This window comes from Kluyveromyces marxianus, chromosome 1, assembly GCF_001417885.1.
Source record: "Kluyveromyces marxianus DMKU3-1042 DNA, complete genome, chromosome 1".
Classification (NCBI taxonomy): domain Eukaryota; kingdom Fungi; phylum Ascomycota; class Saccharomycetes; order Saccharomycetales; family Saccharomycetaceae; genus Kluyveromyces; species Kluyveromyces marxianus.
The window spans coordinates 3,716-28,222 of record NC_036025.1 but is presented as its reverse complement, the minus strand read 5'-3'; the positions used below and the strand labels follow the sequence as shown (position 1 = coordinate 28,222).

At 39.9% G+C, this 24,507-nt stretch overlaps 11 protein-coding genes across 11 annotated transcripts; 5 read left to right on the top strand and 6 right to left on the bottom strand.

Moving 5' to 3' along the window:
* Positions 1 to 250: 250 nt before the first annotated feature.
* FEN2 (putative transporter SEO1) lies at positions 251 to 1,792 on the top strand (the record flags this gene model as incomplete). The annotated part of the gene is made up of 1 exon (XM_022817918.1): positions 251 to 1,792. One exon carries the CDS (start codon positions 251 to 253, stop codon positions 1,790 to 1,792), a length of 1,542 nt encoding a protein of 513 aa, XP_022673551.1.
* A 1,725-nt stretch (positions 1,793 to 3,517) lies between these two features.
* On the top strand, positions 3,518 to 5,377 carry GEX1 (glutathione exchanger; the record flags this gene model as incomplete). Its single annotated transcript, XM_022817807.1, has 1 exon — positions 3,518 to 5,377. One exon carries the CDS (start codon positions 3,518 to 3,520, stop codon positions 5,375 to 5,377), a length of 1,860 nt encoding a protein of 619 aa, XP_022673550.1.
* A 1,320-nt stretch (positions 5,378 to 6,697) lies between these two features.
* On the top strand, positions 6,698 to 8,230 carry KLMA_10009 (MFS transporter; the record flags this gene model as incomplete). The annotated part of the gene is made up of 1 exon (XM_022822636.1): positions 6,698 to 8,230. One exon carries the CDS (start codon positions 6,698 to 6,700, stop codon positions 8,228 to 8,230), a length of 1,533 nt encoding a protein of 510 aa, XP_022673549.1.
* Positions 8,231 to 9,899: 1,669 nt separating this feature from the next.
* ARN2 (ARN family MFS transporter) lies at positions 9,900 to 11,744 on the bottom strand (the record flags this gene model as incomplete). Its single annotated transcript, XM_022822525.1, has 1 exon — positions 9,900 to 11,744. One exon carries the CDS (start codon positions 11,742 to 11,744, stop codon positions 9,900 to 9,902), a length of 1,845 nt encoding a protein of 614 aa, XP_022673548.1.
* An 863-nt stretch (positions 11,745 to 12,607) lies between these two features.
* Positions 12,608 to 14,077, bottom strand: BIO3 (aspartate aminotransferase family protein; the record flags this gene model as incomplete). The annotated part of the gene is made up of 1 exon (XM_022822414.1): positions 12,608 to 14,077. The coding sequence occupies one exon, from the start codon at positions 14,075 to 14,077 to the stop codon at positions 12,608 to 12,610; it is 1,470 nt and encodes a 489-aa protein (XP_022673547.1).
* A 522-nt stretch (positions 14,078 to 14,599) lies between these two features.
* Positions 14,600 to 15,286, top strand: BIO4 (ATP-dependent dethiobiotin synthetase BioD; the record flags this gene model as incomplete). The annotated part of the gene is made up of 1 exon (XM_022822303.1): positions 14,600 to 15,286. One exon carries the CDS (start codon positions 14,600 to 14,602, stop codon positions 15,284 to 15,286), a length of 687 nt encoding a protein of 228 aa, XP_022673546.1.
* Positions 15,287 to 15,591: 305 nt separating this feature from the next.
* Positions 15,592 to 17,256, top strand: BIO5 (7-keto 8-aminopelargonic acid transporter; the record flags this gene model as incomplete). Its single annotated transcript, XM_022822192.1, has 1 exon — positions 15,592 to 17,256. The coding sequence occupies one exon, from the start codon at positions 15,592 to 15,594 to the stop codon at positions 17,254 to 17,256; it is 1,665 nt and encodes a 554-aa protein (XP_022673545.1).
* Positions 17,257 to 17,502: 246 nt separating this feature from the next.
* Positions 17,503 to 18,183, bottom strand: Nqo2 (NAD(P)H-dependent oxidoreductase; the record flags this gene model as incomplete). The annotated part of the gene is made up of 1 exon (XM_022821139.1): positions 17,503 to 18,183. One exon carries the CDS (start codon positions 18,181 to 18,183, stop codon positions 17,503 to 17,505), a length of 681 nt encoding a protein of 226 aa, XP_022673544.1.
* A 675-nt stretch (positions 18,184 to 18,858) lies between these two features.
* Positions 18,859 to 19,260, bottom strand: KLMA_10003 (uncharacterized protein; the record flags this gene model as incomplete). Its single annotated transcript, XM_022820028.1, has 1 exon — positions 18,859 to 19,260. One exon carries the CDS (start codon positions 19,258 to 19,260, stop codon positions 18,859 to 18,861), a length of 402 nt encoding a protein of 133 aa, XP_022673543.1.
* A 249-nt stretch (positions 19,261 to 19,509) lies between these two features.
* Positions 19,510 to 19,872, bottom strand: KLMA_10002 (uncharacterized protein; the record flags this gene model as incomplete). The annotated part of the gene is made up of 1 exon (XM_022818917.1): positions 19,510 to 19,872. The coding sequence occupies one exon, from the start codon at positions 19,870 to 19,872 to the stop codon at positions 19,510 to 19,512; it is 363 nt and encodes a 120-aa protein (XP_022673542.1).
* Positions 19,873 to 20,197: 325 nt separating this feature from the next.
* Positions 20,198 to 24,172, bottom strand: TY2B-GR2 (uncharacterized protein; the record flags this gene model as incomplete). The annotated part of the gene is made up of 1 exon (XM_022817806.1): positions 20,198 to 24,172. One exon carries the CDS (start codon positions 24,170 to 24,172, stop codon positions 20,198 to 20,200), a length of 3,975 nt encoding a protein of 1,324 aa, XP_022673541.1.
* Between the last annotated feature and the right edge of the window lie 335 nt (positions 24,173 to 24,507).

The window sequence follows — 24,507 nt, the reverse complement described above, 5'->3', positions numbered from 1 at the left end:
ACCGCCCTTTTTGAGTGGAGTTTAGCAGTATCTGAGTTACAGAGCGATGGTCATTGTGTATTTCAAATTTCCCATAGGTTATGAACATGAAAGGGTAGAAAGTCTTCAGACAAAATATGGAACTCACACTTTTTGGATATGATAGTAGTATAAAATAGAAGGATCTATTTGTGTAAGGTGCAATTTTTAGATGTCAAACAAAATTGTACATATCTAAAGGCGCTTAACCAGAAGCATTGTAAAAAATCAAATGTCCAAGATGACAATAAAAAAAATAGAAAGTGATTCTTCAGAAAGAGAAAAAAATATAGTAAATATTGATGAGGTCAGCTCTACTTCATCTCGAGAAATTGAAAAACGCCAAGAAAACAAAATAGGAACTAAAAAATTTGGTGTATCATTCCGTTGGCATGAACCTGGTACGTCTTCCAAGGAAAAATGGCTTATTTTCAAACTTGATGTTTTTATATTAACCTATTCGTGCCTTGCTTGGTTTTTAAAATACCTTGACCAACAAAATATTACAAATGCTTACGCTAATGGTATGAAAGAGGATTTAAAGTTGAATCAGAATCAACTATCTTGGCTTAACACATATTTTTCAATAGGATCTATCATAGGAAGTATTCCAGCAGCACTTTTAATAACAAAGTTCAGGCCTAATATCTACCTTCCTGCTGTCGATTTTCTATGGTCGGTTTTTGTCCTTTTACTTTACAAATGTACAAAAGTTGAGCAGATGTATGCCCTTAGGTTCTTTTGTGGCTTTGCTGAATCTAGTGCAAATCCATGTATACACTTTTTGTTAGGCAGTTTCTACAAAAAGTCAGAATTGGGTAGAAGATCGGCTTTCTTCATAATATCTGGTGTCATATCGCAGGCCATATCGTCATTTATTATGAATGGACTCAACAAAAGTTTGGATGGAAAGAATGGTCTTCCTGCATGGAGATGGTTATTCATTATTGATTTTATCATTGGAATTCCAATAGTGATATGGGGTTATTTTGCCATTCCACAACTCCCATCACAAGGAGCAAAGGCATTTTATTTGAACAAGTGGGAGCGTGAAAGAATAGTGGAAAGAATTGAAGAAGACGGCAGAACCCAAACTGACGAGAAATGGAGTAAAAGTACTTTGTATAGAATGATTGTTGCTTGGCAACCATGGGCTTTCACGCTTGCATACTCTTTTTGGCAACTAACTGCCGCATCTTATTCAATGCAGTTCTTCACCCTATATCTGAAAGCCAAAAAAACATACACCCAAACGCAGATTAACTACATTCCGGATGGAATTAGTTGTGTGAATCTTATCACAATGATAGCAAGTGGTATTGTCATAGATATTATTGGGAAGAGATGGCAAGTCTGCCTTTTCGTTGGTACTTTATTAACCGTTGCCTTTGCTATATTGAGATCATCAAATGAAGGTGTCAAGATAAGATTCTTTGGTTATATTTTGACAGGAGTTTACGGATGTTTCACCCCAATTTTATCAGGTTGGGCTAATATAGCATGTAAAAATGATCCTAAGTTGAGAGCATTTTCCTTGTCAGTAATGATAGCAATAGGAACGGCAGCCGGCACACCATTTCAGCAGTACGTTTTCCCTAGCAGCCAAGCACCTTTTTACAGAAAAACCGGGGGGTTTTCATATTCGGTTGCTTTCACCGTACTTCTAACTGTAGGGACTGGTATTGGTATACCATTAATTGAGTCGAGGTTCGAAAAGACTGAAAAGACTGAAAAAAATGAAGAACAGCCCTTTCCCTTGGAATTAGAAGCCTGACTGAAATTTAAATTATTTGATTTGAAAACTGACAAAAATCATTCTTCCATTTTCTTGAGTTAGGTTTAGTAAAGATTAACTAGCTTCACTTACATATTGTTTTTTTAATACCTAAATGGACCAACAAGCGGAAATCTTAATTGTAAGCCCTTCGCCTCTGCTCAAGTATAACCTATTTGATCCACTTTGTCGTAGTAAGTTTTGCAATAATATCCTTGAGCATTGTGAAATTTTCTGTGGTAATTCTTACTCAACAAAAATGATTAGAGTGTTCTGTTATTTCCTCATTGATAGTAGCTTTTTTTTTTTTTTTTTTTTGCAGTTGATGCATTTTAAGTAAGCGCTTCGTAAGTCTGCCATTCACTCTTTTACAAGTTTTTATGAACATATATGACAAATGTTACATTTATATACTATTATAATAAAAAAAATTCTTATTTAATAGTTTTATGAATACCTGATAACACTTTTCAACAGATTCACCAATAGTATCTACAAGATGGCTTTACTTTACTTGACCATTACTGATTAAATTATTCCTAAAGTTTGATCAAAGATTAAGCTTCAATTTGTATCCTTATTATTTGAGAAGCAAGTCACTAAACATAATGTTGGATAAATCCACTTTAGGAGTTTTATGATGATAAAGTATATATATAAGCTGGCCCAGGTCATGTTAGGAAAGAACTTCCAAAAACATTTAAAACAAATTTAAACCGTGGGAAGTATTTTTAAAGGTTTGGTAAAAGTTTGACTAAGAAAGCTTTATTTCCCATATATTACATCCATTATTCAAAGTCAGCCTAAATTTGACTGCTTGTAAAATATACTGTATGACGGTTCTTAATACGACAATTCAATTGTTGTTTGGCCATAAAAAAAAAAAAATCATTTGTTCTCGGTGCTTTTTCTTGTTTACTTTGACTTTATTTCTCCAAACTCATATTTAGAATGAATTACAACCCTATTTGTATAAATGTTTTCCATACCATTAAGAGATGCCTAACACGTCGATATCTTTAGAAGAGAGATATGGCTTGAAAAGGAAAGGAGAAGTTATTTATGTTTAAGCTTTACCTTGACATTATTCAAAATTTTAAAAAAGAGTCAGCCTTTCTCCATTGTATGGTGTTTTATGTAACGCTTTTACGTAAATAGTTTCTTCTATAGCATCTTCCGCAAAAAAGGGTGCATAGCTGCAAACTGTCGAATCTATTAGATCCAAGCTAAAAAATCAAAATCTGTTTTACAAACAGCATAGTAATATCCATGGAAATATCTACCGTTAAAATATTAGTATATGGTATGTTTGGGTCTTTATAATATGAGGTATGAGGTCCTTATTATACGTGTTTCTCATAGACAAATGTTTCTTTTAGTTTATATAGGCAAGTGCTACAATTACTTCTAAGATATAAACGAAAGTGTTATTTGACATCTCAAACCTTATGTCGGTTTTGTCCTCTTCTTCAGCATTTTCCAACCTTTTAAGAAATCAATCAATTATGCACCCATGAAAGATACAACAGATAATTTCGTAGTTTGATAAATATGCTTTAACACCCCCATATTAAGATCTAATACTCTCGATATATATGGAATAAAACGAGACAATGAAAAAACACCTAAAAAGAATATAAAATGCTGTGTAAAACGCACGAAGGAAGTAAGTTGTTCAAGCAATTTTAGTAGGATAACTTTGATCTAGAAGGCTCAAGCTTAGAAATGACAAAGAGTAAACGGAGTATGACTTTCGAAGGGGAGATATTTCAAATTGAAGAGTTGGAAGGAGATGGGTCGAAACAAAATGATCTGAAACAACAGACACTCATTAATCGTAGAACTGCTGATAAAATGAAAAATACCAAGTCCTTAGTAATTCGAAAAACCGAAATTATGGCAAAGCAATATGATACCTGGTACTTGCAAGGAATATTTCTCATTTCCGCATTTATTTGTTCTTATGGATTTGCACTCGATAGCAGTATTAGAGATATCTATATGACGTACGCTGCGAATTCTTACAATACACATTCGCTTTTATCCACTATTAGCATTGTAAACATGATGATATCTGCTGTTGGTCAAGTATTTTTTGCTGGTCTATCGGATGTGTTTGGAAGACTGAGCTTGTTTATTGTAGCTATTGTGTTTTACGTTGTCGGGACTGTCATTCAATCGCAAGCATATGATATCCAGAAATATTGCGCAGGCTCAGTCTTTTATAACGTTGGACTTGTTGGCGCAATGCTACAGGTCACCCTTTTCTTGTCAGATAATTCTTCTTTGAAATGGAGGGTTTTGTACAATTTTGTTCCAGCATGGCCAGCGGTTATCAACATGTGGGTTTCAGGAAATATCGTGAAAGCAGCAGATCCATTAAAAAACTGGTCCTGGAGTATAGCTATGTGGGCATTTATATTTCCTTTGAGTTGCATTCCATTGGTCGTATGTATTCTCCATATGAGGTGGCTAGCCAAAAAATCTGAAGAGTGGAAGGAGCTGCAGCAAGAAAAAACATTTTATCAAACTCATGGTATGACAAAAACAATTGTTCAACTTTTCTGGAGACTTGACGTAGTGGGATTAATTCTTTTAACTATATCAGTCGGTTGTATTCTAGTTCCGTTAACTATTGCTGGTGGGGTAAAGAGCGAATGGAATACAGGGAAAATCATAAGCCCCCTTGTTATTGGTGTTATTATGGTGCCAATAACAGTTTATTGGGAAAGTAGGTGGGCAACTGCACCATTTGCTCCTTTCAAGTTGGTCAAAGACCGGGGGATATGGGCTCCTATCTGCATGTATTTTTTGGTTTGTTTCGTTTATCAAATGGCAGCTGGCTATCTTTACACAATTCTATTGGTTGGAATGAATCAAACAGATCTTTCTGCCACTCGTATCATGAATATATACAGCTTTGTTTCTGCAATATATTCCCCCTTTTTTGGGTTCATAGTTGCGAAAACTAGAAAGCTAAAGTTCCACATGCTAATTGGGAGCAGCCTTTATTTTGTTGTGATGGGCCTTTTTTATCGTTACAGAGGCGGGGAAAGTTCTACTGCTGGAGTTATAGGAGCTATGGTTATCTGGGGGTTTGCTAGCTGTATGTATGACTATCCTGTCACAGTTTCAGCCCAATCTGTAACGACACATGAAAACATGGCAACTGTTACTGCTCTCATGTCTACTACTTTTAGCATTGGTGGCGCTGTAGCATCTGCAGTTTCCGGAGCTATCTGGACCAACCTATTATATCCAAAACTTCTCAAAAATCTAGGTAACCCAGATTTAGCTGAGATGGCCTATAATTCCCCACTGGATTTTATCGTTGATTATCCATGGGGAACACCAATAAGGAAAGCCATGGTTGAGGCGTATAAGTACGTACAAAAATATGAAGTCCTCATTGGCTTAGTATTCTGTGTTCCGATGATGATTCTCACTTTCTGTGCTAGAGATCCAGAGTTAACCGATGGATATGGTCAGAAATTGGAAGATGGCGAATACGTTCAAAAAGAACAGGAAGACCCAATTTCTGACTGGCTCAAAAATTGCTTCAAAAGCTTAAAGAGAAGACACTAGTCTTTAGCAGCGATACATTACATCTTACAGTTATAGCACCTTTTTTAAACGCAATTTTTCGCCAGTCTTAACAGGTAGTTTTAACGTCTGTGTTCAATTTTTTTTTTTTTTTTTATATTTAAAATGCATGTATGTAATGTTTAAAGGGATCAGATATGTGACAAAAAAACAGTTCAACAAACAAAACCTCTTTGAACCTTTTGACTCACCTAATACCTACGATCACCAGCTTTCAGGAAGCTAATTCAACTGCTTAGATGAATATAATAAAAGATGGAATTACCAAAAGCACCTTGTTTGTTTGCATAATTCTACGTTGATTCTAGAGATTCAACAACGTTGTCTAGGGCGCCAGATATCACACCAAATATAAGAGTACAGGCTAGAGACGTGAGGTATTTTTAGTTCAAGACAAAATCACTTGGTAATTGAATTCCTTCCAAAAAGTATATAAGTATAAGGTCTCTTCAACAAACTCTCCAATTTGAATTGACAGCTTACTCAACATCCAAATACAAGTCATATAGAGGAAGGAAACCTAGGATAAAATCAGTAAATACTAATTGAAAAAAAATTCTTTTAGGCTTTTATTAATTAAAAATATTATCAAAATATTTGGAGCAATTTAAATGTTTTAACGTGACCTTTTAGTGAATCCAACTAATAGTTTCAATCGAATTGAGATCCAGAGACATCAACACTACTAACATCTTATTTAGATAGATGTCTAGTATCATTTCTGATTTTTACACAGCTTTTTAACAAAGCTTGTAGTTCTAAAACTATTGTACATAGTAACAATAAAATAAATTTCTAAATACGGACATTTTCGAACAGAAACTTTGTTACTACCACCCTACTGGTTGTAACCTTTGGTAGACCTTGTAATATTTGACACCACATCCTGATCATTTTCGTATAAAATTACTTAGATTTAGGTGCTCGATTCGACACATGAGGAAGGCTAAAAAAATAACGATCATATTAATTAGTTTTTCTTCCTCGCGAAATTATTCTCCCACGTCAATTTCATTTTTCTTAACGAACAGATACGCGGGGAATTGGAAACGAACGGAGTTCTTCCAAATTAAGTTTGTTGCTTTTTAGTAGTACTTAATAATATTATGTTGAAAACTGCTGTGTAGTATTTTCAGAGTTCATAAGTTACATCCACCCATTGTTATACACATATCAACTACCACATGAATTGAATTTCTGTTAGGTAAGGTTGAACCAGAGCCGGGGTTAGTGCTGATTCGTATTGATCAGACTTGGCATTTTAAACCATTATTCGAATTATTTCCTGATTGACGACCTGCAATGCCAAGAAAAAAACTTAATCATCAGGAGCAGGATTCCTTACTGTCAGAGAGTCACAAGGAATGGACATCACTATTGAAGGAAGGTGTTTTTATAATGGTGTTATGCTCGGCTCAACTCATGACTCAGGCAGGTCTAGCACAGTCTATCGTTCCCCTTCAAATCATAGGTGATAGTTTCGGAATTAAGAAGCCTGGACAGCTAAGCTGGTTTGCTTCATCATTTTCATTGACAGTGGGGACTTTTATTTTGATTGCCGGACGACTAGGTGACACTTTTGGCCATAAAAAGTTCTTTGTAATGGGATTTTTGTGGTTTGGGCTTTGGTCTATACTAGCCGGGTTTAGCGTTTACGCAGATCACATTTTTTTTGATTGCTGTCGTGCGTTTCAAGGAATTGGTCCTGCATTTACTCTTCCTAATGCCATTGCAGTAATTGGCCGTACTTATAGACCAGGAAGAAAACAGAGCGTTGTCTTTAGTTTGTTTGGGGCATGTGCGCCCAGTGGTTTTGTTTTGGGGGCAGTGTTTTCTTCACTTTTAAGTGAGTTTGCATGGTGGCCTTGGACTTACTGGATAATGGGTATTACATGCTTTTTACTCGGAATTTCTGGCTATCTAATTATTCCACACCATGCGCCGATACATGCAAATGAAAAAAGTAGTCTCATGGAGCGTATTGATCTGGCAGGTTCAGTGACCGGCGTCCTGGGACTTGTTCTTTTTAATTTCGCATGGAATCAAGGTCCTGTAGTAGGGTGGAAAACTTCTTATACATATGCTCTATTGATTGTTGGGTCGGCCTTTCTCGTCGTCTTTGGTTTCATCGAATCACGTGCGAAGTATCCATTACTCCCCGTGCATAAGCTTTCGACAGATACCATCTTCGTCATGGCATGTATCGCTGCAGGATGGGCCAGTTTTGGTATTTGGGTGTACTATACGTGGTTGCTAATGACAAATCTCAGGCATCAGAATCCTCTGTTGTCTAGTGCTCAATTCGTCCCTGTAGCACTAAGCGGACTTTGTGCGGCAATGTCAACAGGATATATTTTAGCACGTACATCACCGAGTACAGTAATGATCGCTGCCATGATAGCATTCGTCGTAGGAAGTGTCTTAGTAGCTACGGTTCCTGTATCTCAAATTTATTGGGCTCAAACCTTCGTGTCTTTTGTCGTTATGCCTTGGGGAATGGATATGTCATTTCCTGCCGCAACAATAATTCTTAGTAACGCAATGCCTGCAAGTCACCAAGGTCTAGCAGCTTCCTTAGTTAACACAGCAATTAATTATTCGATTTCCATTGGCCTTGGAGTTGCAGGCACAATCGAATCTCAAATCAGTCATGGGGAGCCTGACCTTTTGAAAGGATATCGAGGTGCCTATTATATGGGTATTGGGTTTGCAAGCCTTGGGGCCGGGGTTTCAGTATTATACGCAATATTCAATTATGCTAACTCAAAAGAGCTCTCCTTAAAAGTTATGTGCAGAAGGCCCTTCCCTTTTTTACGACAGAAAGTTAGTGGTTAGAAACGCTATTTGGTTGAAGTGCATATTGAGAGGAATTGAAAGTAGACATCATTGATGAGAGGTTGATTTAAATGATGCAACTTGGTGTAATTGTTACCGGATAACGAATTGATGAAATATTCGGTTGAGAATCGAAATTCGGGAGTGAGTAGATAGGTATGTAATCATTGACGTTCTCCTTGGTTTTTTCCTTTCTGATATACGATTGGATAGTAAGAAAGCCGCAAATTTAGCTAGGACCATCGGTGAAGAAAGCATATACTTGCATACTTTCTGAAATGGTTCAAACTACCAAATGTTAAAGTCATGATCTCAATGGTGGACAGTTTTAGCCCCGTTAGATGTCATTCAAACGCCGTCAAATAATCTGTGTTATTCAATTACTCCAGAAGCAAAAAATGGGTATTTACCTTTTTACTATGCTCTTGGTTTGCGGAACGTTTTTGATCTGACTTAAAAACCGTTTTTCTCATTCCCTCCCCACATTTCACCGAAAAGAAAACTCTGTATCAACTACGTCGCGCCATTTTATGGAACGGAATGGTGTGTTAAATGTAGATCGTTCCATGCATGCGTTGTAGAATACAATTCTTTATGTTATTTGCAAATCATCTGAGAGCGTATCTGGAATACGAAGTCACTAAAGACGTTTCAACATAAAGTAACAGCACACAATATGAAGCATACAGACTCAAAGCAAGTATATATACTTTATGGAATTCATATGTTTCAAAGCTGAAAACACAGGGTTTGAAAGGTTTAATTAACTTATATCTCAAGATCCACTAGAGGTTTTGAATGAAGGGTTCGACTTTTTTTTTGTGGCCGATGAGCTATGATAAGACACTTTTACATGTCCATATTGTTATAGCGTCAATTGGTTTTTTTACACTTTTTAAGGCTATGTACCTATAGTTTCATTAGCAAAATTCAGAGGTTGCAATGTGAGAAACCATACAAGCGTCCATATCAAGTATAAAAGAAACCCCATACATTTCCAATTGGAATGCAAAATCGTAACATGTGCGAGATAGTTAACTCGTTAAAAATATATTCTGAATGTTACGTTATAATCCGATAATCAACATAATTTGTTGGACTGGATATTCCTCAGTATCGGTAGTAGGGACCTTAGAAGGGACGTTAGTAGAAATAATGTCGTTGGATGCCATTTTTGACTTGAAGCTGTTGGACTAATTAATTGGTAATTGAATTGTTGGATTCACTAGATAAGTAAGTATTTACTGTTGTTCTCCTTGGTTTCTTCTGACTTGACTCATATTAGAATATTAGTTAAGTCGTCAATTCAAGTTGGAGAATTGGATGAAGAAACCTTCTACTTATATACTTTTTGGAATGAATTCATTTATCAAATGCTTTAGCCTTGAACCTAGTATATCTAGGCTTTAGCCTCAGCTTTTATAATTGATATAGTATCTGGCGCCCTAGACAACGTCGTAGGATGTCCAGGATCAACATAATTAGGCTCAGTAGTAACTACATATTCTACTATGCAAAGTCCCTGACTGTTGTGAAAACACTGACAAGGCCTTCAAACAACTACTGCATAAAAGTTACAAATAGACGTATTATACAATGATAACGAAGCTCACTACTATCCATGCGTATCAAAAAGATGCCACATAACATTATACCATTAGTACCAAAACTACTCTTTATTTCTAAACCACCTGAGTTTGTCCAATAACCATTCAGAAATCTTGTCATCTGAGTGTTTGTTAACGAATTCACCATCTTCCAACTTTTGTCCATAGTCATCAACTAATTCTGGGTCCCTCAAACACAAGGTCACTATGAACATTGGAGCAACAATTGCTAAAGCGACGATGACCTCATATCTCTGAACTGCTCTATAAGCTTCTACCATAGCTTGTCTTGTGGGTGTCCCCCATTTGTGTAAAGTAATGAAAGTCAATGGAGATTGATAAGCAGCTGATGCAAGTTCTTCATCGCCCATATTGTCCAGCAACTTGGAGTATAATGAATTTGTCCAGATGGCACCGGATATTGCAGAAGCAACTGCTCCCCCAATTCGATAAACAGTCAACAAAAACGCAGTGACCGTAGCCATATGTTCGTGAGAAGTAACAGATTGTGCAGCAGTGGTAATTGGATAATTGTACATGCATGTTGCAATACCCCATATAGTCATGGCACCAATGATACCTTTAGCCGCATTGTCGCCACCTCTGAAATGATAGAACAAACCCATGATAATGAAGTACATCCCGCAACCAATGACCATATAAAATTTTAACCTCCTGCTCTTCGCAACCAAAAAGCCGAAAAATGGCGAGAACAGCCCCGCCGAAAATGCATAGAGGGTTGAGATTCTGGTTGCAGCCATATAGCTTTGATTCATGGCGACAATCAATATGGTATATAAATAACCACAAGCCATTTGATATACAAAACAAACCATGAAATTCATAGCAATTGGTGCCCAGATGCCACGATCTTTAATTAATTTGAAAGGGGCGAATGGATTTCTAGCACACTTGCTTTCCCAATAAATCATTCCTGGTAGCAATGCAAATCCCAAAACCAACGGTAAAACAATCTTCACAGTCTTCCATTTGTTTGAAACACCCCCTGCAATTGTCAAAGGGACTAGTATACAACCCGTTGAAACAACAAATAGCATTAATCCTATAATATCGAGCTTCCAAAAGAGTTGTACTAACGTTTGGACAAGACCGTTCTTTTCATAGAATGTTTTCTCCTTCAGTAGCTGTTGCCATTCTTCAGTTTTGGATGCCAAATATCTCATATGAAGTAGGCAACAAAATAATGGCAAGGTTGTCAATGGACCAATAAAGGCCCACATTCCAATACCCCATGACCAATTTAGTAAAGGATTATTCATATCAACAATATTACCGGAAACCCAAACGTTAATAATAGAAGGCCAAGCAGGAACAAATGCATACAATAATCGCCATTTCAATGACGAATTGTCTGACAAAAACAAGGTGACCTGTAACATTACACCTACAACACCAACATTATAGAAAACTGAACCAGCTGCATATCTTTGGATATCATAAGCTTGAGACTGAATGACAGTTCCAACAATGTAAAATATAGTAGATATAATCAAAAGACTGATTCTACCGAATACATCTGACAATCCTGCAAAAAACAACTGAGAAACCGCAGAGATGACTAAATTGATTATTGAAATAGTAGACAAAAGAGAATGGGTCTTATAGGAGTTTGTTGCAAATGTCATGTAGCTTGACCTAACAGTACTGCCAAGCGAGTATCCATAAGTGCAGATGAATGCACAACATAAAAATAGTAACTGTAAATACCATCGTTCATATTGCCTAGCCATCAATTCGGCCTTCCTAATTACTAGTGATCTTGTGGAAACTAATCTATCTACATGGCCATAGACATTTCGAGGTATCTCTTTCAATGCTTTCTCTTGAAAATCGCCTTCTTCTTCAGCCGTGCCAACCTGTTTATCTTTTTCACGAATGTCGGACATTTTGCAATCTTTGAGTTTGGATCTCCAATTGAATAATGAAACTTTCTTATATTGTAGGATCCCTTTAATAGGTTTAACCGGCTTCTATCTTTTGCGGTTTTACGATGTACTATTTGGCTTGGTAATGAACTAGCCATCTAAAAAAAAAAACTATACCTTGACGCATATCTATATTGTGATTTATGAACTTCTCTATGAACTTCTTATATATATGGATATTTTACACCCAGGTGTCAAAAATAGGGTCTCCATAGTCATCGTTCTAAAAAAAAACCACTATTTAAGGGTGCAGATTTACACTGGTTCAATCGTCGCTATACATGAACTTTTCAATTTTCATATTTCATATTCACTAAAAAGGTGTACAATCTATATACTTCTTAAATATGTGGCTGGTTTGTTGTAGCGTACTACATATACATTAATCAAAGCTTGTGGAAAACTAGAAGAGCTATATGGATAAAAGGAGAATTGAAAGATACGTAGAAGTAAATATTAGTCAGAATTTATAGTAGACGACAGCACTGGGAAGTTAGTAAGAATTATTTCACTTCTTCGATTGTCACCTAGTAGGTAGTCAAATGGATTGTAAGTTTATAATCGGGTGTTGAAATTCCTTACATAATTAGATAGTTTCCGACGTTCCCTTTGAATTTTCCTTCATGACACACAATTCCATAGTAAGTAAGAATGTCTTCAAATCAAATGGGAAAATTAGATAAAACTCAAACAATCATATACTTATTCGGATGGATTCAATCACCAAACATCATATAAATGCATAGATAATATTAATGTGCGGTACTCATTTATTTTTTTGGGGATGATATGCAGTTTGATCATTGGATTCCATAAAATAGAACTCAGTAATTCCCTATTTTGTAAGCACTCCACTCCAAAAGCAGCTGCTTAATACCTGTTGTCAGAATAGTGAGTTCTTCTCCCGATATTATATACGGTGGCATAATGTAAACTAACTTTCCAAAGGGCCTTATGAAGATACCCTTGATTACTTGCCTTTTCTGGACAAAAGCCCCATCAATTGGTTCGAAAAGCTCTATTACGCCTGCTGCACCAACAACCCTAAGATTTTTAATCAGTTTTCCGTATAGATGGCTATTACGAAGCTCGACGTAGAGCTCTCGGTACAACTGCGCTTCAATCCGAGCCACCATGTCTTTCCAATTTCCCTCCATTAGGATATCTAGTGACGCATTGGCCGCTGCACAGGCAAGAGGGTTAGCCATGAAAGTTGGGCCATGCATGAAAGTCCCTTTGGTCGCAGTGTCTTTCGCGGAGATGACATTGGCAATGCGTTTTGAGGTGATCACAGCACTCATTGTCATATAGCCACCAGTGAGAGCTTTTCCAACGCAAAGAATATCTGGAAATACATCCACTATTTCAGAGGCGGGAGTTCCTATCATTTTCTGATATACATCACAATGCTTAAAGGCAAACGCTTCGCCTGTTCTGCCAAACCCGGTTGCAATTTCGTCGAATATCAGCGGGATGTCAAATTTCAAACAGAGTTTCTTCAGCTCGATCAAATACTTAGGGTGATACAACCTCATTCCACCGGCACCCTGTAGGATTGGTTCTAGTATCACGGCACATATCTCCTCATGACAGGAGTTCATAGTCTCTTCCATATCTTTTATTGCCTTTCTGTTAGTCTCATCATCGTAATTATCACCTAGTTGAAAAGAACCATACAAAGAAGAAGTACATAACATGTCAACCATAGGTGGTTCAGTAACAAAAATGTTCTGAGGAACATAGTCGCTGAATAAAAAATGATGCATCGAGTTAACTGGGTCACAAACACTCATTGCACCCATTGTTCCACCATGATACCCTAGTTTTAAACTTATGAATTTTTTCTTCTTTGGACAATTCAATGAGAACTGATACTGTAAGGCCATCTTCAGGGACACTTCGACTGCTACAGAAGCGGAGTCTGCAAAGAACACGGCATCCAATTGAGGATGATCAATAAATTTTAGGAGATTCTGGACAAGTCTAATAGCGGGCAAATGGGTGAGGCCACCAAACATAACATGAGAAAAATCGTCAATTTGAGTTTTCAATGCTTCGTTCATTCTTTCGTCACTATAACCATGAATCATGCACCACCAAGATGATATTCCGTCTATTAACTGCGTCTCTTGTTCATCAGCAAGTGTAAGCTTGCACCCCTTGGCACGTAGAACCGGCAAGATGATCTGGTTGCTATTCATAGATGAGTATGGATGCCATATGTGCGCTTTATCAAAAGCTAGTAAGGCATTGATATCATTCACATTGTTACTCTTGGGCTTGTTGTCGTTCATATTCGCCGTGAATCTGGGTGACTAGGTTTCACACCAGTGGTTCGTCTGCCATATTATTCATATAATTGTAATCGTAGGTCCAAAGCATTTTCCAGATACGCCTTATATATGTACATTTTTTCTTCGCAGCATGTCGCATCTCAACTCGGGCAGATATTTGTTTGATTGACGGCCTGCACGCTTTAGAGTGCTTTCGTTCTTGAATCATGATATGATGATTCAAATGGAAAGAAAAAAATTAAAAACAATCAGGAAAAACCAGAAAGTAAAGTACCCAAGAATGATTAGCTTGGTCACGCACGTCATCTTCAATGGCGGGATCCAACAAGATATTGTAGCGACGGGATGATGAATTCGACCAATAAGCACAGCTCATATTCTCGCTTACATTTGCCTCAGTAAATTCTCGTATATAAAATGCATGATGAACCAGTGTTCTATGAGCCATGACTCTCATGTTCAAAATGAAGGCCAACACTGCTGTGTCATAACGGATACCTCCATAGAAATCAAACCCAATCAATGACTAAGATTATCTTCGTAACAGGGACGGGAACAGATGTGGGAAAAACGTTTATTTCAGCTTTACTGGTTCACAGATTAAAAGCTGATTACTGGAAGCCGGTTCAGACTGGGCTCGAATGTGATACAGGCGACACAAGGACGGTTTCCATGTTTCCCACCGAATTAACAGGTTGGAAACCAAAGCTATTTCCACCAAGATTCCAGTTCAAGAAACCACTTTCACCTTACAATGCCATGGAATTCGAGTCTGATATTGACATTGAATTAGAAGACTTTTGTATTCCAAGTGCCGATGACCTCCAAAACGATGTTTTGGTTGTCGAAGGTGCGGGCGGGCTATTTGTGCCCATAACCAAAAAGCTCGAGATCACAACAGACCTGATTCGCAGTTTGATCGAAAGGTACCCTCAGCATGAAATATCCATAGTTGTAGTTGCGGACAGCGGTCTTGGTACCCTGAATCATACCATGCTCACGGTAGAGCATTTGAAGCATCATGGACTGGACAAGAATTTCTCGGGCTGCATCCTCAATGGTACGATAAACGCCATTAACGCGAAAACACTAAGGTCGTTTGGGGTTAATATACTAGGTGAGATAGAGCGCTGCGAAACAACACAGGACTTGGGCACAGCTCTCAAGAAAATGCCTGGTTTGGATAGTCTATATGTTGATAGCAAGTAAATACATGCAAGTAAAATGTTAACTTTTCCACTTCTAAGCAGTGATATTAGAGATAGTCAGACTACCATGACTCAAAATACACATACCAGTTCAGACAAGAGAGAGAGTGCTGGCCAAGACAACAAATTAATGACCATACGCTGAAAAAAAAAATCCAACCATTTATGGTCAAGCATCGTCTACAAGGAAATGGTATATAAAGGACCATCATCTTGGGCATTGAGAGGGAATCAATCACAACTTACAGCATAAGCAGATGTTCTATAGAAAAATCGACAAACAAAGCTAAGAGCAACGTACGCAAAATGAGTGTCTCGGATTCTTCCAGCTCTCTTGGTGCTTCTCAAAAGGCGGGAAAACTTGCCCATAACTACTCATGGTGGCCATTGATAGGCATGTCGTTCTCGCTGACCAACTCATGGCTAGGCGTTTCCTCATCATTTGTCGTGGGGCTTTCAGGCGCAGGTCAACCTGCGGTCGTCTACGGTCTTATATTCGCTTTTGTGTTGACTTTGATGTGTGGGTATTCGCTCTCAGAATTCTCCCGGTTGCTTCCTAATAGCGCTGGAACGAGTTTTTGGACGTTAAAACTTCTTGAGAGAAGTGCGGTCGGTGATGTCGAAGAGCTCTCGGTTAGAGAGAAGTCATCCAGCGCTCTTGACATCAGCAAGTTGTCACAGAAAGAAGACGAGACCACGGATGATAAGCTCTTGAAGCTAAGCACCATGGACTCGAACAGCTGTCGTTCGTCTTTCCAGAAGCACATGGCGATAGCGGTTGGCCTAATCAACTATTTTGGTTGCGTGTTCACGACAGCAAGTATTGTGTCTTCATTGATATACAGTATAATGGGTATCCACTCCATTCTGCATCCCTCTTTCGAGTTGAAGCGGTGGCATACATTCCTACTGTACGAAATACTGACCATTTTTTTGACTGCGTTCAATTGCAATTACAGGGGCTTGCCATTCCTGTCCTCCTTTGGGCTAGCAATGTCACTGTTCTCGTACGCCATCACATTTATCCTGTGTCTCGTTTCAAGAAGCGACACCATCGCCGAACAGCCTTGGCCTAAGAGCGAAGACATCTTCTACAAGTTCCACAACAACACCGGGTGGAAGTCCAATGGAATGGCGTTCCTGGTCAGCCTCATCAACCCACTATGGTCGTTCGTGGGGATCGACTCAGCAACGCACATGGTGGACGAGGTTGGCCATGCTGCAGCGAGAGTGCTGGTGCCCAAAGTCATCATGACCACCATTGTGATTGGTTTCGTCACGAGTTTCTCGTATTCGATTGCGCTCTTTTACTGCGTCCGCGACACGAGCGCTGTGTTGGAATCGATTGCGCCAGCTGTGACAATCTATTACCAGGCGACGGGAAACCGAAACTTGGCGGTGTTCATGCAAGCGTCCACCATCGTGGCCGGCCTGACATGCGGTGTTGCGAGTGGGACATGGCAGTCGCGGATGTTGTGGGCGTTATCGAGGGAGATGGAGGCGATGAGGCCGGAGGGAACGCTGTCGCGATTGGTAACGGCCAGGTTTGCGAGTATCGATTCCAAGAACAAGGTGCCCTTGTATGCACACCTGTTCTCGCAGGTTCTTGTTGCGATTATAGGGTGCATCATGCTGGGCAGCACGAAGGCGTTCAATGCCATCATATCGGCAGCAGTGACGCTTCTAATCGTGTCATACGCCATTCCGAGTGTGATACTGCTTGTTAGAGGCCGGAACAGGTTCATTGAAAAGTGCGAAAGGGAAGCCGGCGATGAGGCGGTCAAAGCACCCAGTAAATGGGGCGTGATTCCACACACGATGACGGTGGTGTACGCATTGTTTTGCCTGGTTATGCTGTCTTTTCCTTATGTGAAACCTGTGACAGTGTCGAACATGAACTACGTGTCTGTTGTGTACGGAGCGATTGCGATGATCATAGGGTTGGTGATAGTGTTGTTCAGTAGTATTTAAGTGAGATAGGTTTGTGTAGTGTAGTTAGTTAGTTACCCGGCAGCTGGACAAGATAATATTTATATGATATTTATTTGAAGATTAGAGAAGGGAAGTGAGAATTGGGACAGGAAAGTGAGATTGGGGGTGGAGCTTCCAGTGTGTAGGCACGGGGTTTCCTATGTCTGACATAAAGTCGACACAGTCAATTCAAATGTAAGAATTGGATATGTAGTACATTTCTACTTAATGTCTTAATTTAGTTATCTAGTTGGGCAAGTCGCTGGCGAATTTCCTAGCCTGTGTTTGAAATTCTTTAACCTTTGCTTCGGATTGAGTATTGGCATCGTACAAGTACAAAGGATCGATAACATTGATGCCAGAGTACTCCAAGGAGGTCAATGTTGCGGATAGCAACTTGCTGACAACCTCATTTGGGTCTCCTGGGTTGCCTGGCTTGTAGGCATTCTCTGGAGAGCCACCTAGAGTGACAACAAGAGAAGCATTTCTGCCGGAGACAGTCTTCGTTTTTAAAACTTGTGGGTCGCTCAATTCGGGGTGCTCGGAGTAGTTGTATGCAAAACCGTTAGAAAACACTCTGTCGATATAGCCCTTTAGGATGGCTGGCAAATTGAACCACCAGATTGGGAAGACAAAGAGAATTGTGTGGGCCCACAAGAGTTTTTGTTGTTCTTCAACGACATCCTTTGTCAGGGTGCCGTTGGCGGTGTGGTTCTTGGAGGCTAGTTCTGGGTTAAACTTCTGATCAGCTGGGTAGGCAGGGAAGTCGGCAATGTCAACTTCACTCTTCCAGTTCATTCGATACAAATCGCTGACTTTGACGTGATCTCCCTGGGAGGTTAATTGATCAACAAGCACGTCTAGCAAACAACCGTTTAAAGAATTGCGTTCTGGGTGAGCGAACACAATGAAGACGTTTTTTCCCATTGCTGAGTCTTACTAGGGTCTTACTAGAGTGTTACTAGGGTTTAACTGGGGTTTAACTGGGGTGCTACTAGAGTGTTACTAGGGTTCAACTAGGGTTAGTGAGAGTACCAATGAAAAATCAGACTGACGCGAAGCATTAAAGAACGCTCAGCTCGAGGTGTGTCCCACAGAAACCTTTATTTTCCTTGTAGTTATAGTATAGTTATAATTGTTATAGTTGTGAGCACAGCTCACCTCAGATCTGGCATCTCCGATCTGGCATCTGGGATCTGGCATCTGGGATCTCGCGCCGTGTAGTAGCTTAGTATTACATGTGCTGCCACAATTAGGTAATGTCTTATTAAAGAAGACGGACTTAAGCGACAGACCTAAGCAGCGGAGCTAAGCAGGGCGGTTCCAATTGGAAGTTTGAGAAAAACATAGTGTAGAATGTGTATGTAAAGTGATGTGTTTTTTATTTTTTTATTTTTTGTTTGTATTACGGGTGGAAGTTGTGCAGAGTGATGGAGAGAGGATGAGGAGGATGATTTTGCAAGGGGGGTCCCTTGGGCTGGGGGAGTATTTTCAGACTACTTGCTCTACTTGAGAGAATGAAAAATGAAAAATGAAAAACAAAAAATGAAAATGAGAAGTGAGAAGAGGGGGAGAGCGAGAGTGACAAGTATTAGCTGCTGGCTATGGGGAGAAGAGCGTAGGTTCGTGCCGTGTAAAGTGATGATGAAGAAAATGAAAAAGAGAGGAGAGAGGAGGCACGTGATAGGAAGGTGTGTCCGGGTAAGAGGGAAGGTGACAGTGAGGTTTGAGATGAAGTTTGGAGTGGGTGGTGGGTAGGTAAGAGGGAGCAGGAAAGGAAAGTTTGGGGTTATGTATTGTGCGGGTAACGGAAGACTGATTATGGGGGAAGGAATAGAGGGAAGAGAAAGACAAAGGAGAAGTGGGTATGTTCGCACCGTGTGAAGTGATGAGGAAGAAAATGAAAATCAAAAGTTGGAGGAGGGGGAGGAAAGAGTGGAAGGGAAAGACAGTAAGTAAGGTTGGGTTAGGGAGAGACACACATCCGGGTAACAGTAGAAACATAGGTTGAGGAAGTGGATGTGAGATGAAGTTTGATGGCAAGAGGAGCAAGATTGGTCAAGGTAGTCAAAGTGTATGAAAAGTGAAGTGCGGGTAATATGGGAAACTGTGGGCACGATAGACCGGGAGGGAAGATGAGGGACACATAAGGGACACATAAGGGACAAATAAGGGACAAAGGAAGACCAAGGAGGATAGTCAGAAACAGGTGCACAAGAGGAAACTAGGAAAAGAAACGTGAACTAAACATACTTACCATAATAGGAAATGGATTCTGAGAAATACAGGAAGCTGGAATAGCAGGTGGAAAAAAGAAAGGAGAATGCAGGAGAATGTAACGTCGCACGAATAAAAAGAAAAGAACATGAAAAACGAGGTTTCCGAAATAGGAAATAGTGGGAAAAGTGAGGTATAATACAGGGCGGGTAACATACAGAAGAGGGAGGGTAACGACGACAAATGTGGAGGATGGACCAAATGTAGCGGGGAGGGTAACACGAACTTAGAGAAGGAATGTTCTGAATTGGGGCGGGTATGTTGGACTGGATATTCCTCAGTATCGGTAGTAGGGACCTTAGAAGGGACGTTAGTAGAAATAATGTCGTTGGATGCCATTTTGACTTGAAGCTGTTGGATTAATTAATTGGTAATTGAATTGTTGGATTCACTAGATAAGTAAGTATTTACTGTTGTTCTCCTTGGTTTCTTCTGACTTGACTTATAATTGGATAGTAAGTAAGTTGTCAATTCGAAAGTGGGAATTGGATGAAGAAACCTTCTACTTATATACTTTTTGGAATCAAATCAATTATCAAATGCTTTAGCCTTGATCCTAGTATATCTAGGCTTTAGCCTTAGCTTTTATAGTTGGTATAATATCTGGCGCCCTAGACAACGTCGTAGGACGGCCAGGATCAACACACCCCCTACTAGGAGAAAGCTATTGTATCCAGTCCTCTGTGAGAAGTTTGAATAGCTTCACGGATAGGGGTTTGGTTAAAACGTCAGCATTGTTTTCTTTTGTGGGGATATATTCGAGTGTAAGTCCGAGATCATCGCACTCATCTCTTATCCTCATTGCCCTACTACCAATGTGTTTCTTGAGGCATGCTGAGTCATCCGTGCCGTTTATTATTGCCATTGATGGTTGACTGTCTGTTTTAACCTTTACTGTTGCTTTTATGTCTTGTAACTTGTTTACTAGGTGTTCTAACCCACGTAGTATTGGCAGGCTTTCACTGATTGCGTATATCTCGGCTTCTGTGGACGAGATACAAGTTAACTTGATTTTTCTTGATTTGGCTGCTATGGGCTTGTTGTTTCTCAGGTAAAGAGTTCCTGATTGTGATTTAAAATCTTGGTTCCCTGCAAATGCTGCATCTGATACAGCGGTAACGTTGTTTTCCTTGGGACCAGAATAATGCCAAACTAGTTTCTTATCTCTTGTATCCCACAAGTATTGGCATAATTGTGCAGCCCTGTCTAGGACCTTGGCGCTGGGATACAGTTGATGTTGTGCTAAGATGTTCACGTAGTACAAGATGTCAAACCGGAACTTATGTCCTACGTAGGACGCTAGTCCTACAATTCTTTGCAGGTGTTTAACTTTGCTTTTATATTCTCTTTCATTTAATTTCAGTTCCTTTCCTGAGAAGATGTAGTCTCCAGGCACCCCCGGAACCTTCCTGATTTTAGCGTTTGGGAGTAGGGGTATTCCCAGTTGTGGCAGCTTGTCCTCTAGAGACTTCTGCATTCCGAACTTCATGTATTCTTTTTTCTTATACTCTAATTCTATGCCCAAAATGTCATACTCGTTTACTCCATCTTCTGGCCTGTGTGAACCATCATTTACAATCTTTGTATCAAATCTCTTAGATAGCTTTGATATGAATTTCTTGATATACTTGACGTCGTTTCCTACAACCAGCATGTCATCGACAAAAAGACATATAATAAGTTTCAGCGGTTCTTTGTCTCTAAAAACGCACTTCCACATTCTATCTTCAATCAGGTCACATTTCTTAATTAGGAACGATCTGATTAGTTCGTACCAATTTGCTCCACTCTGTTTTAGCCCATAGAGTGATTTATTTAGTCTTAGTACCTTGTTCTTGGCATTCATGTGTGGTGGTGCTCTAATGTACAATTCTTCCTTAAGGTCAGCGTAGAGGTAAGCTGATGAGATGTCAAGTTGGAATGCGGTCAGGTTGTAGTCTAGTGTCAGTGCTAAGACTGTCATGAGAGCTAGGTTGTCCACTGTATTTGCCTTTAGCTCAGTGTCATACGTGTCTGCGGCTTGTTGGTCACCTCTAGCGACTAGTCTGCACTTCTTGGAGTTATCTCTTTTAGTGGTGAAAATGAACATTGAGTTTAGAATCTTTTTCTTAGGAAGAGTAGAGGCATCTATTAATTCTTCGTTCCATGTGTTCATTTTGGTTAGCTGTGCTATTTCCTTCTGGTATGCCTTCTGGAAAGCATCCTTCTCTTCTTCGTTTCTGTTCCGAGATATTGCCTGGGAATAGTTCAAGGACATATTCAATGGGATCACACTCACAGGTTTCTGAACCGCGTTTACGTAGTTTACCCGTTGTATCTTTCTTCCCTTCTGAGGTGACTCGTCAGATGACCCGTCTGAGTCTGAACTTGACTCGTAGTCACTCCCGGAATCGCAACTGTCTTGGTTAGATTCTCGATATCGGGCACGTGATCTCGGTCTTTTCTGTGTTAGCATGAATGGATCTTCTTCGATCGATCTGAACACCTCTTCTAAAGTTGGTCCATTGTTATTTTCTGTATTATCTCCACCCCCGTACAAAGAATCCAAATCTGCTTCAGCAATTCTTGCATCTTTGTGCTTGTTTCCATTGAAAATAGGTATGGACTTGAGTCTGTTGTCGACTGACTCCTCGCCGGACTCTTCGCCTGACTGTTCGCCTGACTCGTCGCCTGACTGGTCCGAGCTATCATTTGGAGGGTTAGAGTTTTCGTTAGTTTCTAATGGTAGAACATTATCTTGTTCAATGTTCGTTGTTGCTGGTACCGCGGTATCGGGTTCCGGAACAGATTCATGGTTTAGTGCCAGTAGATCTGTATCTTCTGGGATGTAATTATTTATGTTAGATTCTCCAAATAAGTCGTCAAGGTCTGTCCCAGATAACGGTGGGGGAGAGTCCTCGACAGGAGATGGTGGTTCCATTGGTGGAACGCGTCTAATCGGGGCTGCTGTCGGTACTAACTGTTCCTCACCCCCGGAATATGGAGGGGACATGGGGTCTCCATCATCATTGAATGATTGGTCCGATGAGTCTGAATCGTTTTCTGATTCGTCTGTGGGGAACAGTTCGTCCTCGCTACTGGACGACTCGGGTGGTACGGAATCACCCCCGTAATGCAGACCAAAGCTATCATTATTGTATTGGTCTGTCTCGATATTTGAGGCGGTTGTGTTCGGGAAATAGTCCGCTGTGTGGTGAATGGGTTGCTCCATATCCGTATAATTTGGTTCAAAGTTCGACTCTATATCGCCTTGAGATTCTGCGTCGTTATTTTCCATACGGTCGATCATGTACTGTACCTCATCTTCTGAGATTGTTGCACCTGGTGGGTAGTTCAGGACTCGGTAGTTTCGAGTGTCGATAGGTATTTTCTTCTTCTTTCCTACGACTATGATGTAGCCGTATGATCTAGTGGATGGATGGAGAGCATAGCCTAGGACTCCTCGAGCTTGTAGTTTCGATTTTGGGTTGGGTAAGTGGACAATCACGGGTTGTCCGAAGGGAAGAATGTCTCTGAATGACAGTCCCGACATCCCCGCCCTGTTTCTCGGGGACGTTCCTATACTTCTATTTAGGAGTGAATTTCTCATTACTGTAGAGTATACGACGGCATGATACCACAATCTAGGGCGTAGGTTAGCTTGTCGCAAGAACGTTCTACAGTCATTCAAGAGTGTATAGTGCTGTCTTTCTATGGCTCCATTTGCTTTTGAATCAGCAACGGTCGTTTCTCTCGAAACAATTCCTCTTTCCCTTAGGAATTTCTGTACCTTAGTGTTCAGGTATTCCGATCCTTTGTCCATTTGGATGGTTTTCACTCTCGTGTTGAACTGTGTATAAATCAGCATGACGACTTCCTTGAATGTCGGGGCTACTTCTTCTGCTGTTTTATGTAGTAACGGGAAGGTCCATATGTATTTTGTGACCTCGTCTATGAATGCAATGAAGTACCTTGGAGTAGTACGGGTTCTTTGTACTCTTACTGGTCCAAAAACGTCGGTATGCAAGTATTCGAAAGGAAGATATTCCTTCGTATAATCTTTTCTAGCGTTCACGTAATGGTTATTACGTTTGGCTTTTCCTTCCATACAGTATTGGCATTGGAATGAGCTTACTCCTGTCCAGTCTACATCGTCTTCTTTCACACCTTGAATTAAGCCTTTTCTGAATGATTCTCGGATGTAATTGATATTCATATGTCCAAACATGTTGTGGATGCTTGTCAGAGAGAACTTGTCTGGCGCAGATCTTACCGATCTGGGTGTGATTGCGTAGACTGATTGAGTCTGGTTTGGTAGTTCTATAGCATTTTTGCGAGATAACCACCTTAGGCCCGCGAACTTGTGCGTCGGAGCGATGGTTTTCCCGTTCTTGGATAGCAGGCAGTTCCTTCTTAGATCTAGATACGCCTGTGATTTTGTTAGATCTTCTACACTGATGATATTGGTGTGTGTTGATGGTGCATATATGGCGGGTAGGGAAATTCGTTTGCCCTTAAACTTGAGTTCTAAGTTACCCTCACCTTTAACGGCGACTTCGTTTTGTTGAACGTCGACAAGAATTTGATTAGATTGAGATGTAAAATTGTGAATTAACTTTTTGTCATATATCACAGAGACTGTTGCTCCCCCATCAAGCATAAAGTCTCTCTGGGGATCGACGGGGGAATTATTCTTCCTGGACCTCTGAGTCAGGCCTAAGATCCCCCTCTACGGTTTTTGATCCAATGTGTTGTACGGTTTTTCTGTTTGGACGTCTGTCCACCTGCTTCCTTTCGGAATTGGTGTAAAACCGTTGATTATCATATTGATTTGAGCTTTTCATCCTTGGCTCCGTTGTTAGGAGAATGTTTATGAAGTTATTGAAGCTCTGATCGTTTGATTTGGTGAAGTTGATGTCAACTTTCTCGTATCGTTCTGGTAGAGCCTTTAGTGCTCTGGAAATGACGATCTTTTCTGCCATGGGGAATTTTGCG